The sequence below is a fragment of the Dreissena polymorpha genome, chromosome 7, assembly GCF_020536995.1.
Source record: "Dreissena polymorpha isolate Duluth1 chromosome 7, UMN_Dpol_1.0, whole genome shotgun sequence".
NCBI classification, from domain to species: Eukaryota; Metazoa; Mollusca; class Bivalvia; order Myida; family Dreissenidae; genus Dreissena; species Dreissena polymorpha.
The window spans coordinates 70,435,892-70,455,348 of record NC_068361.1 but is presented as its reverse complement, the minus strand read 5'-3'; the positions used below and the strand labels follow the sequence as shown (position 1 = coordinate 70,455,348).

The 19,457-nt window shown below is 35.3% G+C and overlaps 1 protein-coding gene across 3 annotated transcripts; it reads left to right on the top strand.

Annotated features, from left to right (window-relative positions):
* The first annotated feature begins 725 nt into the window (after positions 1 to 725).
* LOC127838683 (chondroadherin-like protein) lies at positions 726 to 18,863 on the top strand. 3 transcript variants are annotated; one of them, XM_052366559.1, is made up of 2 exons: positions 726 to 869; positions 2,307 to 4,651. In XM_052366559.1, exon 2 carries the CDS (start codon positions 2,722 to 2,724, stop codon positions 3,685 to 3,687), a length of 966 nt encoding a protein of 321 aa, XP_052222519.1. In that variant the 5' UTR covers positions 726 to 869; positions 2,307 to 2,721; the 3' UTR covers positions 3,688 to 4,651. The 3 variants fall into 3 exon arrangements, with proteins under 3 accessions (XP_052222519.1, XP_052222518.1, XP_052222517.1); XM_052366558.1 differs by lacking the exon at positions 2,307 to 4,651 and adding an exon at positions 16,856 to 18,863 and having other exon boundaries at positions 757 to 869; XM_052366557.1 differs by lacking the exons at positions 726 to 869; positions 2,307 to 4,651 and adding exons at positions 14,950 to 15,087; positions 16,856 to 18,863.
* Positions 18,864 to 19,457: the final 594 nt, after the last annotated feature.

The window sequence follows — 19,457 nt, the reverse complement described above, 5'->3', positions numbered from 1 at the left end:
TTTATTAATTAAAACTTATAAAGCGTTACAAACGCGAAACGAGTGAATAATTTGGAGAGTTGTGTTGTTATCGTTATATCTTGGATGGCGTGTATAAAGTATACAAATACATACCGACCTCTTTTTGCATGGATGGCCGAGTGGTTTAAGCATTAGACTTTTACTCAAATGGTCAGTGGCTCATCAAAAAATATTATTGTTTTATACTAAAGCTTTATAGTCTCGATGTTTTTGTTTATAAATTAAAAGCATTTAATGAAACATTTCAAAACATGCCAAAATCTGTGAACAAGTCCTTTTAAAATTTGTGTTGAAGATTGAACACTTTATGGAGGACTTGGAAAGAATGTTTTGCGCACGCGCAACCTCGAATGAGACCAGACTAAGTCCGGTGATTCATTTCAAAATAATAAAAAACAACAGGTTCATAACAAAATATGTCACGTATTTATCTTTGCATGTCCAAATATAAAAACGAATATATTAATACTTAATAATCATAAGCTTAAATGCGTGTACGACCACAATAACCACTACACACTGTATAAGTTACACCTATTATTTGATTGTGGATGCTTTATTTCCTCAATTAAATGACGGATCAAGTGACACAAACAGTTTCGATTCACGGCAATGTGCAATAATCGATGTAATGAACCGATATATGTTAACACTTTAAATAACCTCCCTTACATGTTTGCCCTGAAACTGACATTTGTGACGCTTTGAGACTGGTATCTTCCGTCTTAAAGATGTCTAATCAGATGACGCCAATAAGTCTTAATGTCGCGCTCTAAGTTTTATTCATTCTCATTCCGGACTTAACAGAGATACATCGCAGTGAAATGTCTCCCTGGAATAATATGGTGGTACGTTAATTAATAACCATGTGTTTACTTAAGTATTAAGTTGAGTCATTTATGCCACAGTATACAAGTTGTATATCTATTATTTCTTTTAGTAACATTAACAACTTTATTATTTCATGTAATTTGTTGAAACGTTGTATTGAATTTACATAATAACATAGTTGTGTACGGTACAAAAAGGGACGCTTGACCTCGTTCATGTCAGAAAAGGCCATTAACAAACCTTTATCGATAATTAGTATTCATTACCTTTGGAAAAATGTGTGTCATGCCGCATCTGCACATTCCCACAAATACATGATCAAACGTATGCAGAAAGGCCTTTATCTGGAACAATAACCACAAGTTTAATTGCTGTTTCGTATGATCATTTTCATGTTAACACTTTATACTTATGCTCAAACACGCAAAACAACTAATAAATGTGTATATGTGCTTCACTTATTAACATCAGCAGGAATCGTTATCAACAAAGAACATTTAGTGGCTTTTTTTGTTGTATGTCACGTTATTATTATGTATTTCACATGTTATATTATATCTATATATCACATAGCGCGATATGTTGGGATATGTATAAGCATACCGAGTAAAATGCGACTGTACGTGATAAACTAAACTTTCAAGGCGTATCGAGGAAAAACGTAATATACTCGATTGTGAAATACCTTCAATATTTTACCGCACGCTTGCATTCATCATCATGTTTTTTGTGTTTTGTTTTTGCAAGAATGCAAAGGAATTCTGGAAGTAATAGACACGTCTATTTTTGAATCTTTAAGATCCCAAATAACAAAATATCATATACTGCTATAAACTATTATTTAATAGACATGAGCTCACATGTTTGAATTAAAACGTTATGCGGTATTAACGTGACGTCTAGGATACGCTTTTTGGACTCCGCTTCGAAAATACCCGTGATGTGAAATTATAAAGACAAACTGGAAGTATTGTATTTCTCACATAAACCTAGTGAGTAATAGTCTAACAGCGACAGTCACAAACATAAGACCAAGTTACTGATTTCCGAAAACGACTTTGGTTGTTTAAATGCCCTGTGTGAAGCACATAGGACCCTTACCTCGGTTAACTGTCTCATGCAAAAGACGAGTACATAGATTATAATTTAAACTATCGAACCTGGCACCAATGTGTTACCACTAGTCCACTGATCCATTCATACCAACGCCTTTTGTATACTTTTTTACATCGTAAATGTCCCAAAAGTGTGCTAGTTTACCGCATCAACGCGGTCCCGTACATGCGTTTAAAAGCACTTCATGTGAACGTGTTTGGTCACGTTGACGTGCATATGCGGCATAACAAATGAAGACATGTTATACGTGTTATGAAATTAATTTGTTTGATGCAACTAACAACGTAAACAAGCAATGCAGTCTAATTAATTCTACACTGACAATGTTTTTATTTCAGATTACCGGTTTCCTCACAGTGTTTCTTGCATCGTGTGTTTGCAGATTTCTTCAAGACCCAAACCCAAGCCCAAACCCAACCTCAGATCTCTGTTCGTACTCAAGCTATGAAATCGGATGTAGAGGCCGTGGACTTACTTCAATCCCTCTCTTCAACTTGACACGTTATACTGATGTATGCTTTTGGGTCATTACCTTGAGCTACAACAAACTTACCCGTATTGGGAACGATGCCTTTACACAGCTGCGCTCTACGAATTGTTCATATGATATACTTGCTAATAACAACAACATTTCTCAAATTGACGAAAACGCTTTTCGAGGCATTGGGTTAAGCCCATGTTAAAGGATTATATTTACAATCAAATAGTATTCACTCGCTACCAGAGGCAATAAGTGCGCTTGCCAATCTGAACATGTTATTATTCGCTGGAAACCCAATTATATCATTGAATCTGTCGGTCATGGCTAAAATTGGACATTCTGTAACACAATTCAGCGTCGGAATGGCTTCATTCCATCAATGGCCGACCGAACTTCAGTTCTTACATGAACTAACACACCTTTCGCTATCCGATATACCTTTTCAGTTTTGGGATTCAAGTGCATTTCGTGGACTTAAAAATATGCTGTCGTTGAACGTAGTGGGCTCTAATTTTAGAAAAGTACCAAATGCAGTATGTACTCTTTCCACCCTTATATCATTACAGATTGATAACAATTACATTTCAAACGAAAGCAAGTCAGGCGTCTTTGAACCATGCAGTGATATAGCGGACACGCCCAATAATACAACTATAAATTATCATAACAATCGTGTTGATTATTTCCCAAACATTTTGACAGTGTTTCCAACTTTAAAATACATGTTTATGTCCAGCAACGGTATGCGATACATGAATGCTGATAATTTTACAGAAAATGTTAGTGTATTGACGATTGATTTAAGTGACAACCAGTTCAGGCAAATTCCCAGTGGCTTGAATACTTTCAAAAATCTTACTTCACTGACACTTGATCACAATGTCATCGAATTCATCGAGGACAATGACCTTATTGGATTACGCAGTCTAAAAGAAATTCATCTAGCAGGAAATCCTATCCAGTCCATCACGCCCAGGGCATTTCACAACAACATGAAACTCACGTACGTAGACGTGTCCCAGACGTTTCTGACCTCCATACCTGCCGCCGTTACCACGTTACCATCTCTGCATACGTTACGTCTTGAAGCCAATGCTATCAAGTGCACATGCGGACTGGCCAGATTTGGGATGAATTGGGGATGGAATGCGTCTTCCATACAAATAGACAGGCTATGTTATCAATCAAGTGCACCTATTGCTCTGTTTATCAAGACCAACAGCCGGTGCAGCACGTAACAGCCTCTGATGCTACAACTTTTGGACACACATCCACGTGATTGGTCTTCAAATATAAATATGCTATGTATGACCTTGGGTTTGATGTTTGCACATTATCGGCTGTAAAACATTATTATCATACAATCCTCTACATCATGTGTCTCACATATAATGGTATTGGCAACACGTGTCATAACAATTTAAAACTATTCCAGATATGAAAGAATTTTTAGTTTATATTCTAATTTGCGTGTATTGTTTTAATTCAAACATGAACGCATTTTTAGACAAGTGCTGCATGTCATTAAAACTATGAATATTGAAAAGAACAGATGTATCGAGTATAATCAAATATTGAAAAGAACAGATGTATCGAAAATAATCAAATATTGAAAAGAACAGATGTATCGAGTATAATCAGCTTTTTAAGCTATGAATATTGAAAAGAACAGTTGTATCGAGTATAATCAAATGTTTAAACTATGAATATTGAAAAGAACAGATGTATCGAGTATAATCAAATGTTTAAACTATGAATATTGAAAAGAACAGATGTATCGAGTATAATCAAATGTTTTCATAACGATTATTGTTGTATGTAATGTTTGGTAAACTTGCTTTTTTAATATGACACTTAAAATCCTTATTTTTATGTCTGCTTGCTATTAATTATTCACGTCCACACTCATTCGAAGATGGAAATGATTCAAAATGAAATTAAAATGTTTTAGTTAATTTCATGAATATCCGTAATACTAGAAAATATTTAATCATTCAAGTCATCTGTGGTGCATCGGTAGTTCAAATTATATTTAATCAGTATTGCTGTGTTTTCTCCATAAACAAATTGTGGTTGTAAATTGGTGCTTTTGTCATGTCTGAATGTGCATTGTGTAATTTTGATATTGACACAATTGTAAATCTGTTCGATGATTATTTAATGTGTAACATCGATCTGTGTATATAGTGTTATATGTCTGAATTGATGGAATTAATTAATAAAAAAAAATGTACATATATTTGAAAATAAATGACACAGAATAATAGAATGTATTGTTTGTTATATGGATTCCATTGTGTGTTTTTTTTTTTCAAATACCAAAAACCGTATCTCCAATCGAATAACCTACATGTTCTGATGCAGAATACCACCGCTGTGCATAAATGGATCTTATGCCATATGAAAGCAGCGTAGCTCCATACCAGCCTGCTAGTATGTCCGTTAATGAGACTTGCGTGACTTTATAGCGGAGAGCGAAGCTCCTGATCAGACTGAATGTTTTCTTAGGTTGGTCTGGAGCTACGCTGCTTGCAAATGCTTTAAGACCAATTTTCGCACAACGAGGGTCATATTGTTTTGTGTGAATGTACATCATAAAAAGTAGGCAAGTCACAAAATATTACTATTCGAAGTACGCTATATAAAATTATGTTTACATACGCTCACCTAATGCATTAAAAACCGTCACACCATGATGATCATGAAAAACTGAATGTTTGATTTAAAGCACTGTGATCACCAAAACCAATAGTATTCGTAATTATTAAGAAAAATTACAGGAAACAAGTGTAATGCATATATATCGTACTTCGAAGACAATATTACAATAATTACATGACGGATTTGACCATGTGTGTATACTATATCAAAAATATAAACTTTGTTCTTAACAATAGACCTTTATTGTGCAAAACGGTCCTTTTTGTCTTAAACTTTTGTTTTTGGCAAAGCTGACCTGTATCACGTTTGACATATATGTATTATGCAGCGAGAAAATAACATTTGTATGTAATGTAAATTTAAAACTTCAAACTTTAATGGTATTCAAATGACCGCTCATAACTGTTGGGGATATAAAAAAAAACACAGTTATGAATATTTGTTTGACAAAACACTTCAATTGAAGATTATCATAAACACTCTTTTTTATTTGCGTGCCATGAACAAAATGTCGTTTTTATTAAAACAATTAGATTACCATTTTATTGAGCCTACATAAACGCTTTATAAATAGACCTTACTAAGCTCCAATAGACGTTATTCGGAACTAAGTGAAAAACTGTTCGTTTTCCACTAATTTACAAATGTTACAGATACAATTGTTTTCTATCAACGGGGTCATGTATTGTCATTTAAATTACTTTAACACCAAATATTACGATAGGATGCACACATTTATGTTACACAAGTGCAGATAACAGTAAAGTTTAAATGTTTAAATGTATTTTTAGCTCGCGCCCGTCTTCTTTTTAAAATGTAAAATCGTGAAATTGAATACATTTTATAAACTTTCTGTGGATTGGAATTTATATTTTAATTATGGTTTAGTTTAAGAACAAATTATTTCTAATTTTGCCTTTCAACAACATTTCCGGTAGATGATGTCCAAACTAAAATGTTTATTACATTTCCGTCAATTAAACTATCTTGGTAAAAAACGGTATCTCAGTCCGACAATATTACTCCAGATAAGGTTTATCTTTACAAGAGAATAAAGGATGTTCTGAAGTATATGATTTAAAAAAAATCCAATTTGTACATTCGTTAAGGATAATTTGTCTACCAAGTTTTACATGAATGGAACGAGCAATTAAAATGGGGTAATAATACGCAAACAAGAAGTTAATAGTTTATACTTATTGTGTAAGTGTGAAATTACTTCCTCAAACATATTTACGTAAGGCACACTTTGTCATCCTTACATATTAATATTTATGATTTTGCTAAGACAATTATACAAAATGCAGTGTGCAAACCATTTGCTGGCAGTAAGTATATAGTAAAATGATATTTTATTGTTATTCAATGCTTAAGTAGAGCTCATGCCGAAGTTCATAACGTCAGTGCCGGTTCTGCATTTAAACTAATGATTTGAACGGTAAATTTAAGTTAGAAGTCGTCCCATTTCTGCAGGATCGCGATGGTAAAAATGTCAACTGGGAATATACGCGTAGTGAGCTTCAAACATGTACTCGTTCGCTTTCTTTAAGTTCAAAATTGATTTCATGAATAACAATCGTGTTGTTCTTATTTTGAAACGATACTTTTAATCGTACATTCACGATGACTGGGTTGACCACGTGTATACGGAATCTGGATAGTGCCATCTATAATCTGGCCGTTTTTTTATCAAGGGCGACACACGACACACGAAGCGATACTCGATATTTTGCGCGACAGTCGCGGCGACGCACGATATTTTGCGCGACAGTCGCCTATTTTGTGCGACAGTCGCCTATTTTACGCGACTGTCGCGCAAAATATCATGCGTCCGGATAATATATATTATCCAAATATCGCTGAAATAAAATCGCCTGTCGACTGTCGCGGCCTTATTTGAGACCACGACACACGACACAGGAAGCGATACTCGATATTTTGCGCGACAGTCGCGGCGACACGGGATATGATACTGTTCAGATATCGCTGTAATAATATCGCCTGCCGACTGTCATCATCATCATTATCATCATCATCACCATCATCAAGCATTTTTCTTCATAAAATTATTTTTATTGGTCAAACAGTTAAAGTGATATTAGACGCATTTTTCACTGTTGAATTGAGTTAAAGAATTAACAGGTCAAAAGTGTTAGTTAAAATGTGGTAACCGGCCAATTACCTGCAACTCATCTTGCTACCAGTTGTTTATACAAAAATATATATTACATTCGATATTTTACATGACTGTCTGCGTCCTCTAAGCATGCTAAGCCGAGCGGATCTCTTTTAATTAGGATCGGAGTTAGTGTTCGTGTGTCGTATGATAGATATCGTTGCAGGAAATTAAAATGATCCGTAAAACAAAATTGTGTTTTTGTGTCGTATGGACGAATCTGTACTTAAACTAAATTTAGATTCACATCGTACATCAAATCATTTCTTTTGTCAGTTGTCAAAACGAAAGTACTGTTAATATTCAAATGCATTATTTTACTCTTTTCGGGATATTGTTTTAGTATGTTGTTGCTGCATAAACAAATATATGTGTAAATGAAGTGAAAACACCAAAAATAAACAACAGTTGCGATAGACACCTATAAGCATAGAATATACTGTTAGATGCGTCTAATATCACTTAAATTGTCATTGTTTTGATAAATAATGAAAACTCACCTATGGAAAGAAAGCACGACTGTTGCAATAATCTTCTGTTTTGGTTAGTGATAATGCAATTATCAGGCAACGGCCCAAAGCCACGCGCCACGTCGTGTACTGATTTGTTTATTGATCAACTTGTTGTATAAATTAATTTCAGCAGCAGATCTATCGTCGTAACAGTCGCCGAACATATAAACTGCATAATTAAAGTGTTTACATGTTTTATTAGAGCTAGTAAACACGTTTTGCGAACTCTACAATACCGTACGAACATAAATGAGTTTTGCATAAATGTTTGCTCTACGTGTGTTCACAACTGTGTGATAGTTTTACATATATCCCTATTTCAGCATTTCAGAACAATTGATATTTCCGAGATGATGCACAAATGTATCATTACTCGTTTCAAACGTGACCTTTTTCCTCAGACCATGAATCAGAGCGGTGAACAAGCACAAGCGTACATTTTCAGTCGTTAATAGGGACAATCACTAGATAAATAGAAGGTTGTAAGATAAAAATTAGCACGGCTGTATTAAAGGGACTTGTTCACAAATATATAACGAGAATTTTCAAACGTTTTGTTACGTATTAAAAATGTAAAAGAAGAATGCACATCATTGTGCGAAATAACACTGATAACGGACACTCATACTGAAAATACATTTTCGTTCACAAAAAGTCATCGTTAGAAATTGATAAAAAAAATATATAAAGCGTTACAAACGCGAAACTATTGAATAATGTTATCGTTATATTGTGTGATCATACCTGGATTGATTATTTAATGTACAATATTACCCCGTCGTATATATGGCCGAGTGGTTTCGACGCTACATTTTTACTTCAAGGGTGAATGGTTTGAGTCCAGGTGGGGATTACTTGTTTTATATACTGGATATCCTTATTGCCGATGTTTACATTTATCAATTTAAAGCATTTAATGACAAACTTCAAAACATGTCAAAATCTGTGAAAAAGTCCCTTTAAAATAAATATCACAGTAAATTTAACTTAGAAGTTGTCCACGATACTACAACGATATGCACTTCCGTTTTATGTTCTCCAGGATTCTATTATTTTAGGAAAATTTATTTTAAACCACATTATTTTTATGGAAACGTCTGTATCGAATGCTAACCGATCTGCCCAAAAACACGATTTACGAAATCGAATGACTTATCAGAGCGTTTTTTTTTTTTAAAGTTTCCAATCGTTTTGGAAGTTGGGTGCTTTTAAAAGTTGTTTTACTGTTAAATAAATAACACCGACCAAATGTTGTGCATAACGTGCAGAGAGTCGAGCTTTAACTTGTATGTTTCGCCCAGAAATTACGTTATACGAGATACGTCATAAACAACGAAATCAATAGAATGACAATACAAGTACGGAAATCTGGTTTTGTTATACATTTGAGGGAAGGGACAATTAATATGTAATATAAACGATTACACACGGCAAAATTCGGCCGGGCGTCTATAATCGGACCTAGCCGCATAATGGCACTTGAGTCGTTGTGTATGTAGCGGGCCAATCATAGATGTCCGGGCAAGCTCTGTCGTATGTTATTGTTTTAATATAGCTTGTGGTGCATTAGTTTGCTTACGTCCGAGCTCAACTCGACCGATATAATACAAGCAAATGTTCATAGCTAGTTTCAATACAATTGGGTGTACACAATTAATATACAGTGTTAACATTTTTGGATATGAGGATATTACCAAGTTTATCATACTCGTCTATAATGTGTTTATAACTCTGTGATAGTTTCAATAGTTCCGTTTTCGAAAATTATCATATTATAATTGTTAAGCCGGTTTTCAACTTAAATAAGTTTGTCGGTCACCACTTTGAATGTGGGTCGCGTTTGTTATATTAATTTTATGCCGACAAATGGAAACTTCCTATCTCGACATTTCCAAAACGATCAAGTGGCGGTACTTTTCCCAAATAGTATTAGTGTAATGTATAGTCAGTTGTAATACGGGATCTAGAATTGGTAGCAATGAGACGATCTTAAAGCATTTCAGAACCTTTGATAGTTCCGGGCACCCATGTGTCATTAGCCGTTGCAAAAGTGAGCTTATTCATGCGACCATGCATCCGAGTGGCGAACATGCATGAGTGTACATGTTCAATGGTTTAGAGGAACAACCTGTAGATAACTAACAGGTTTTTAAGATAAAAACTAGCACGGACTTAAATTTTTGTTGGTAGGAACACGTGCAAGTCCGTTGAGAAGCCAAATTATTCTTTATGCGTCACATCGAGGTTCAAAAGTTGCAAGAAACAACTGACCTATTAGACAAATAATCGGCTTTGCTAAATAGAACGTTAGCATTAACATTCCCAATTGATTCTCATGATGTCACATTTTAAAAATCTATTCATTTTACACATGTTTAATTCGCATACATCCCAATACCGATAAGGCGAATAAATAAAGCATCATATGTACTGCTGCAACGGAACATCGTGTTTTGATAAACCATATAAGGAAAATTATTTAAGAATTGCTTTCAATATCTTATGTGTTTTATTGAACATTCGGGCTTAATGTGCACTGGTTAATGTATACTTGTCTTGTTTCGCAATATTATTGAGCCTCGCACTGGAAAGTATCGTCCTAGATTAGCTTGTGCACACCACAACGGCAAATCAGTGCAGGTACGTTCCACTTTTATTGAATATTTAGTTGCAGTGATGTCTCTTCTTAACGATATCCATGTTAGGAGGAAAGTGTTGTTCTTGATTAGCCTGTGCGGTTATGCTGAGTGTGCCTACTAGTCTGGGACGATGCTTTTCGCATAAACATAAAGCCCGGTTTTCCACGAGACCGGCTCGATGGTTTAAACGATCATTCTAGACAATATTGTTTCGGTATCGTAGTCTACTGTTACCCATGTAACATAATGTTTTTAAAATGCTTGCAAAGAACTAGATAAACTACAATTGTTAAGTTTTACAGATATGTGTTCACATATTATTTTAATTTGTTTGCGTCATTTAAAGAATGATTCGAATAAAATTAATTTGTTATATAATTAATAAAAAATAAACACAAAAATGGTCGCCTCCGGAATACAAAACTGGATCATTTGATTCATCTCGCTACCATTAGCAATTCCAGGCTGAACAACTATGATTCATCTCACTAACATTAGCAATTCCAGGCTGTACAACTATGATTCCTCTCGCTACCATTAGCAATTCCAGGCTGTACAACTATGATTCATCTCACTAACATTAGCAATTCCAGGCTGTACAACTATGATTCCTCTCGCTACCATTAGCAATTCCAGGCTGTACAACTACGATTCATCTCGCTACCATTAGCAATTCCAGGCTGTACAACTATGATTCATCTCGCTATCATTAGCAATTCCAGGCTGTACAACTATGATTCCTCTCGCTACCATTAGCAATTCCAGGCTGTACAACTATGTTTCATCTCGCTACCATTAGCAATTCCAGGCTGTACCACTATGATTCATCTCGCTACCATTAGCAATTCCAGGCTGTACAACTATGATTCATCTCGCTATCATTAGCAATTCCAGGCTGTACAACTTTGATTCATCTTGCTACTATTAGCAATTCCAGGCTGTACAACTATGATTTATCTCGCTGCAATTAGTTATTCCAGGCTGTACAATTATGATTCATCTCGCTACCATTAGCAATTCCAGGCTGTACAACTATGATTTATCTCGCTACCATTAGCAAATTCAGGCTGTACATTTATGAGGCGCATGTTTATGCACGGATTTTTCAAATCTACGAAAGGATATAAACAAAATAGTAAAATAGCTTATCCGTTTTATTGATGCTGATAAACTGGAATCTATGACAAAAATGAATGTTTTCGTGTTTCTTTTTCGAATTTGTGATTAGATCGCTTTAAATATGGTCTTCATTTGAATTTTAAGATTTCGATGGTACATTTAAATTAGAGGCAGTCCCATTTAAAAAACGCTGGAATGAGCAATTGTTAGATATTCATGCGCAGTTATATTTACAAGTAATTAGCTCAAATAATGTTCATGTTTGTACTATATGCTTAAAGGACAGACAGAACTTCAGATTTAAAAACAAAAATCGTGATGTTTTGGTTAAGGAAACAATAACCTAAATTCTAGATTCGCAATGACTGATTTGATCGCATTGGTCGTGATTCCAGTACACCTGTTCCCAAGATAGAAACATTGTTATATTAAGCGAATGAAATAGACTTATTAGACTATCATTCATGCGGCTCTGCGTTTACGCCTGAAACAGGGGGTAAACACTTCTAGTAACACTTGGGGGCTTAAATTAATGTAAGATGCTTTAATTGTCCCTACTGTTTACAAGCTTATCATGGTGAAAACATGTTTAACATTTAATTAGAAGTAAATCCGCCCGAGTTCAACTCCACCAAACATGCAAATGATCTGAGCAAGTTGCATGAAAATTGTCTAAACTTATGATTACTAGCATGGTCGTATATGATTTCTGATTAAAATGGTGCATAAGCGCTAAATGTTACAACGCAGGTTAATTGCTTTTGCAACGTAAAGCGATTTGAAAAACGCAGTTTCGAAATAATTACCATTAAGGAACAAATAAATAAATTGACACCATTAACCGAATTTTTATCTTAGAGTATTAATAAGACAAAAACGAGCACTTGGTGAAGTCAGCAACGTTATCTCAAGCCGAGTCTAGGGCAAATCACCGAACGAAATGTCTTCTAACCTGTCATGATAAAGCTGGTGTGACACAAGGCCAAACAAGCGTTGTACAAGTACAAATGCGAAATAAGCTATCACAACAAATATTGATAGCGAGTGGTAACCCAAGCTCCGTTTTTAAATTTGTTCACGTAGCCCTTTATTATCGGTAATCTGCAAGCAATGTAGCTCGAAGCTGATAATTATTTTTCATTTTAAGTGTACCCGCTGTAACAACGAAGCCACCACGTGACTAGCCCATGTCCGCCGTTGGAAGTTTGTTTGAAGTGAGCTTCCGTTAGCCATGTATCTGATGTGACTATCACATGTCCACCGTTTGAAGTGTGTTTGAAGTAATCTTCCGTTAACCAATTAAATGATGTGACTATCACATGTCCACCGTTTGAAGTGTGTTTGAAGTAAGCTTCCGTTAGCCAATTATATGATGTGACTTTGACATGTCCACCTTTTGAAGTTTGTTTGAAGTAAGCTTCCGTTAGCCATTAATCTGATGTGACTATCACATGTCCACCGTTTTAAGTGTGTTTGAAGTAATCTTCCGTTAGCCAATTATATGATGTGACTATCACATGTCCACCGTTGAGGTGTGTTTGAAGTAAGCTTCCGTTAACCAATTATATGATGTGACTATCACATGTCCACCGTTTGAAGTGTGTTTGAAGTAAGCTTCCGTAAGCCAATTATATGATGTGACTATCACATGTCCACCGTTGAAGTGTGTTTGAAGTAAGCGTCCGTTAGTCAATTACATGATGTGACTATCACATGTCCACCGTTTGAAGTGTGTTTGAAATAAGCTTCCGTTAGCCAATTTTATGATGTGACTATCACATGTCCACCGTTTGAAGTTTGTTTGAGGTAAGCTTTCGTTAGCCATTAATCTGATGTGACTAGCCCATGTCCAACGTTTGAAGTGTGTTTGAAGTAAGCTTCCGTTAGCCATTTATCGGATGTGACTATCACATGTCCACCGTTTCAAGTGTGTTTGAAATAAGCTTCCGTTAGCCATTTATCTGATGTGACTATCACATATCCACCGTTTGAAGTGTGTTTAAAGTAAGCTTCCGTTAACCAATTATATGATGTGACTTTGACATGTCCACCGTTTGAAGTGTGTTTGAAGTAAGCTTCCGTTAGCCAATTATATGATATGACTATCACATGTCCACCGTTTGAAGTGTGTTTGAAGTAAGCTTCCGTAAGTCAATTATATGATGTGACTATCACATGTCCACCGTTTGAAGTGTGTATGAAATAAGCTTCCGTTAGCCAATTATATGATGTGACTATCACACGTCCACCGTTTGAAGTGTGTTTGAAGTAATCTTCCGTTAACCAATTATATGATGTGACTATCACATGTCCACCATTTGAAGTGTGTTTGAAGTAAGCTTCCGTTAACCAATAATATGATGTGATGATCACATGTCCACCGTTTGAAGTTTGTTTGAAGTAAGCTTCCGTTAGCCAATTATATGATTCGACTATCACATGTCCACCGTTTGAAGTGTGTTTGAAGTAAGCTTCCGTATGCCATTTATCTGATGTGACTATCACATGTCCACCGTTTGAAGTGTGTTTGAAGTAATCTTCCGTTAGCCAATTATATGATGTGACTATCACATGTCCACCGTTTGAAGTGTGTTTGAAGTAAACTTCCGTTAGCCAATAATATGATGTGACTATCACATGTCCACCGTTTGAAGTGTGTTTGAAGTAAGCTTCCGTTAGCCAATCCACCGTTTGAAGCGTGTTTAAAGTAATCATCCGTTAACCAATTATCTGATGGCTTGATGTGTGCGTCATCTATGTAGCAATCATAATTTCTTGTGGGACGCAGCAAACATCTTACCGAAAATATCCTGGCGCCTGGTATCAAGGTTGCACATATGCATACCTGACTGAAGGGTTACAATTTTATGGGCCTATCTATACAATCATGTAGTGTAAAGTAGCGTGTCATTCTGAAAATTGACGGCGAAGATTTAACATATTATACAGAACAAAGAAATAATGTATTTTAGCACGCGTAACTTCAAATGTGACGTGGCCGATGACAGCTGTGTCGTTTAAAAATAAAATCAGCAAGACATGAAAAACGAACTCTATCAATTGTTCATTTATGTTTTTGTATCCAAATACAAAAATAGGTTACTACTAAATAATCATTAACTAAAATGTGTTTATTCACACATTTTGGGCATTTGGCATCAGTACAATAACCCGCATATAATGTTAAAGGTACACCTATTTGTTGAGTAAGAATGCTTAATTACTAGACAAAATGATTGCTCAATTTATATAAGCAGTATTGGCTAAAGGAATTGTTGAATGATCCTTATCATGGGCCCATATGTCGAAACAATTTGAATTACCCCCTTTTTCAAGATCGCCACGAAATGGATATTTATGGCGCGTAAAGACTGGTAAATTTAGTTTCGTGTGCTTAATTAATGTGTTACCAAAAGGTTTCTTATCAGATGACGCCTATAAGTCTAAATATCGCGTTCTAGTTAGGTCACTATCATTCCGAACTGAACAGAGATTCGTCGCAGTGAAATGACTCTAAGGAATTGTTTGGCGGTACAGTTGTTCATTACAATTCTTTACTAAACTATTCAGTTTTGGCATTGCTGCCGCAGCATTTACGTTTGATATGCAATATGAATATGAAAAACTAATTTGTTTAAAAGTTACAGTAAAAAAGGGGACGCTCGAATCTTTTCATATTTAACAAGGGCAATAACCAGCCATTAGTGAAAAAAAATATTTATTACTTTAGCAAAATGTGTGTAGCGCCGTATCTGCACGTAGCCGCATATACATGAGCAAACTTATAAAGATGGGCCTTGATCTGAAAACATAACCTTGAATAAAGAATTAAAATACAAGATGTAAAGAGACCGCTACGTGCTCGCTATTTCCTTATCCGAGAGCACATCTTAGAAAACCCGTAAGATTCACATTACTTTGCGATCTCATAAGGTTATACACACTGGCATAACGGCGGAAGTTGCAGATTAGTATTGTTTTTCAATGCACTTGTATGGTAGCTTAGATGCAGAATCAGTACGTTTTGTGGTCGTCAGAACGTGTTTCTGACCGTGATAAATGAGGAGTTTGTGTTTGCCTTCCGTTCGCTGTACAAAAATACAGGTAGCTACGGCACCTGTTTTACATCTCATGCGATACCATCTTATATACATTTTACTGAAACTTTTGTGCAGATTCGTTCAAAAATCGGTCTAAGCTTAAGGTAATACGCAAATCTGAATATTTCCATGAGACGTTTTCTGATCCTCCAGAAACTTACCTTGGTGAGACAAAACGTACGGAGTCCTAGTTTTATCGGTATAGAAGCCGCATGGCTTCTGAGAAAAATACTTCTACTGCACGATCAAACTTCGGCCTCATATGGTATCTATTACCTCGAGTTAAACTATTTAACGATTACATGTACCCGAAAATCCTTACGAAATTCCCTACGATCTCGTTTAAACTGTGAGCGGTATTATTTCGTTTAACACGCATGCCAAAGACTTAAACATACACGATATTAGAACGGACTAATAATAACCATGTTGCAAAGACAAACATAAACAACAAATATAATAGGTCACCAAAATGGTATTGCTTTTTCCTAAACTTTTTATGTGCTTAATCAGTAATGACGGTATAATGCCATGACATGTATTTCCAAACCAAAGTGTGACATTAAATGATACACATTATTGCAGAAAAAAAGAATTAAATATACAGTATTGTAACAGTAACAAAATAATAAAAAATGTATTAAAATACACACGTATTATTTATTCATGGCGCAACGCAGTATTCCGCATTATAAATAGCTTTAATTTAATAATATTGACAAAACAAATAATTCAGTGCACATAGCAAAAGTAAATTATACATGACAGAAATCTGCCGTTATGCATTCAACTAACAATCTGTTGTTTCGCATGATGACGATGACGATGACTATGACGATGACGATGACGACGACGACGAAGACGACGACGACGACGACGACGATCACGATGACGACGACAACGACGACGACGAAGACGACGAAGACGACGACGACGACAATGACGATGACGATGACGATGATGATGATGATGATGATGATGATGATGATGATGATGATGATGATGATGATGATGATGATGATGATGATGATGATGATGATGATGATGATGATGATGATGATGATGATGATGATGATGATGATGATGATGATGATGATGATGATGATGATGATGGTGATGATGATGATGATGATGATGATGATGATGATGATGATGATGATGATGATGATGATGATGATGATGAAATGTTTGTATTACAGATGATCGGTGTCCTCATCGTGTTTCTCGCATCGTGTGTTCACGGATCCCTTCAGGACACAAACTCGGATCCTTGCGAGTAAGAGAGATACGCCATCGACTGTGCCAACCGAAACCTTACTTCTATCCCTGTCTTCAACTTGACACCCTATAAAGATGTTTGCTTCAACGACATTTACTTGCAAAACAACAAACTTACGAATATAGAAAACGATGCCTTTATGCAGTTGCGATCCCTGAATTGTTCATATAATATATATCTTGGTAGTAACAATATGTCTCAAATTGCCCATTACGCTTTCCGCGGAATCGAAGCCCATATCGACGAATTATATTTAGATACAAATAGTCTTCACTCGCTACCTAAGGCTATAGGTTCGATAATTAATCTGAAACTGTTAAATATTGATGGAAACCCAATTGTGTCATTGAATCCGTCAGTTATGGCTAAAATTGGACATTCGTTAAAATACTTCTCTGTCAGTATGGCCTCCTTTCAGAAGTGGCCGACCGAACTTCCTTTGTTATATGAACTATATCAGCTTGGGCTGTATGATATACCTTGGCAGAGTTTGGATTCAAGTGCATTTCGTGGACTGACACGTATGGAATCGTTGACAGTAGAACTGTCTAACTTAACAAAAATCCCAAATGCATTTTGTGCTCTTCCGCCCCTTAAGTTATTAGTAATGCGCAGCAATTACTTTTTAAATGAAAGCAAGTCAGACGTCTTTGAACCATGCAGTCCTTTAGCAGGCACGCCACATGTTGAAGTTATATATTATGACAACAACCATGTTGATTACTTTCCAAACATTTTTGCAATGTTTCCATCTGTAAACACCATTTGTATGCCTTTCAACGGTATGCGGTTTATGAATGCAGAAAAGTTTAAAGACAATTTTAGCGTTGAGGGTCTTTATTTAAGTCCGAACCAGTTTAGACAAATTCCCAGTGGCTTGAATATTTTTAAAAAGCTTAACATTTTAGACCTTCATGACAATTTGATAGAATTCATAGAGGACAATGACCTTATTGGACTACGCAATTTATTATACTTCGATCTTTCATACAATCCTATTCAGTTCATTACAAACAAGGCATTTCAAAACAACAAGAAACTCACGTACGTAGACTTGTCCTACACGCTTCTTACTACCATACCTGCCGCCGTTACCATGTTACCAGCTCTTAACATTTTACGTCTTGAAGCCAATGACATCAAATGCACGTGTGAACTGGCCAGTCTGAAGAACTGGAATGTGTCTTTCATAAACATTTACGGACTATGTTACCTTACAAATGAACCGATAGAGAAGTTTATCATAACCTACATCGACGCGGGTAAGTGCTAAGCCATGCGAAAACGATGACAGTCAACAACAGATTCTGTAGACAATTTTTGGACACACATCCGCGTTATTTGCATTCAAACCTTGAATTGTTTAGATTACCCTGAATTAACGTGTTGAAAACTATCATGTGAGATATAACAGACATCAACAAAGAACTATATGTATAGTAGTATTTACAAAAGATTATTGTTTTATGTTTTGTTTTGCAATACCTTATTCACTCTGTTTAATATGACACTCAGAACTACCATTGTTATGTTTGCATGCTTGCAATAACTTGTATGGAACTGACTTGTTAATCTTTATGATTCGCATTTTTTGGAAGATGGGAAATAATTCAGAATGAAATTAAAATGTAAATAACCAATATACATAATACTGGAAATTAGAGAAGCATGTGTGATGTACCAGTAGTTTGAATTTATACTTTCTTGGTATTATTTTTTCCATAAACATATTGCGGTTTTGTTAATTAATTGGTGTTTTTGTCATTACTGAATGTGCATTGTGATATTTTGATATCAACGTAATTATTCATTTTTGCTATGATTATTTGATTTAAAACATTGATATGTGTACATGTTTGATTGCTATATGTCTGAATTATTGAAATAGTAATAATGTACAGGTGTTGGAAAATAAATGTCAGAAAATTGTTATGAAATATAGTGTTTCTGTCTTTTTGCAAATATTAAGAACCGTATCGTCAACGATATAGCTCTCATTATCCAAAGCTGTATACAAACTATTATAATGAGTACTTTCAGATCATTAAAAATGGTGTTTAAAACCATTTCACAAAGAGTTAACTATCCGTTGTACGTTACATATACTGTTAAGTTTACAACCGCGGACCTTATTCAGTACGGTGCACAATATAAGGCAACTGAAACATAAATACCATAATTAACAACTGAATATTTGAGGTAAAACACTTTTATCACAAAATCAATAGTATTTGTAATAACTATAACAAGAAACATACAGGCAATACGTGTAATGTATATATTACATAATATTAAGATGCTATTAAAACCATTACATCAAGGATTTGACCATGTGTGCATACTTTATCGGAAAAAAAATTACAACACGGTGACAGATACGTGTACAAACTGTTTCATATATTTTTCAGCGTTTTTCGACGTTGCTGCCTTATAACCCTTTTGACCTAGATTTAGTATGAAGCGAGATAATTGAATTTTCTAATTTTATGGAATGTACACTTAACAATAATTGTTGTCCACCA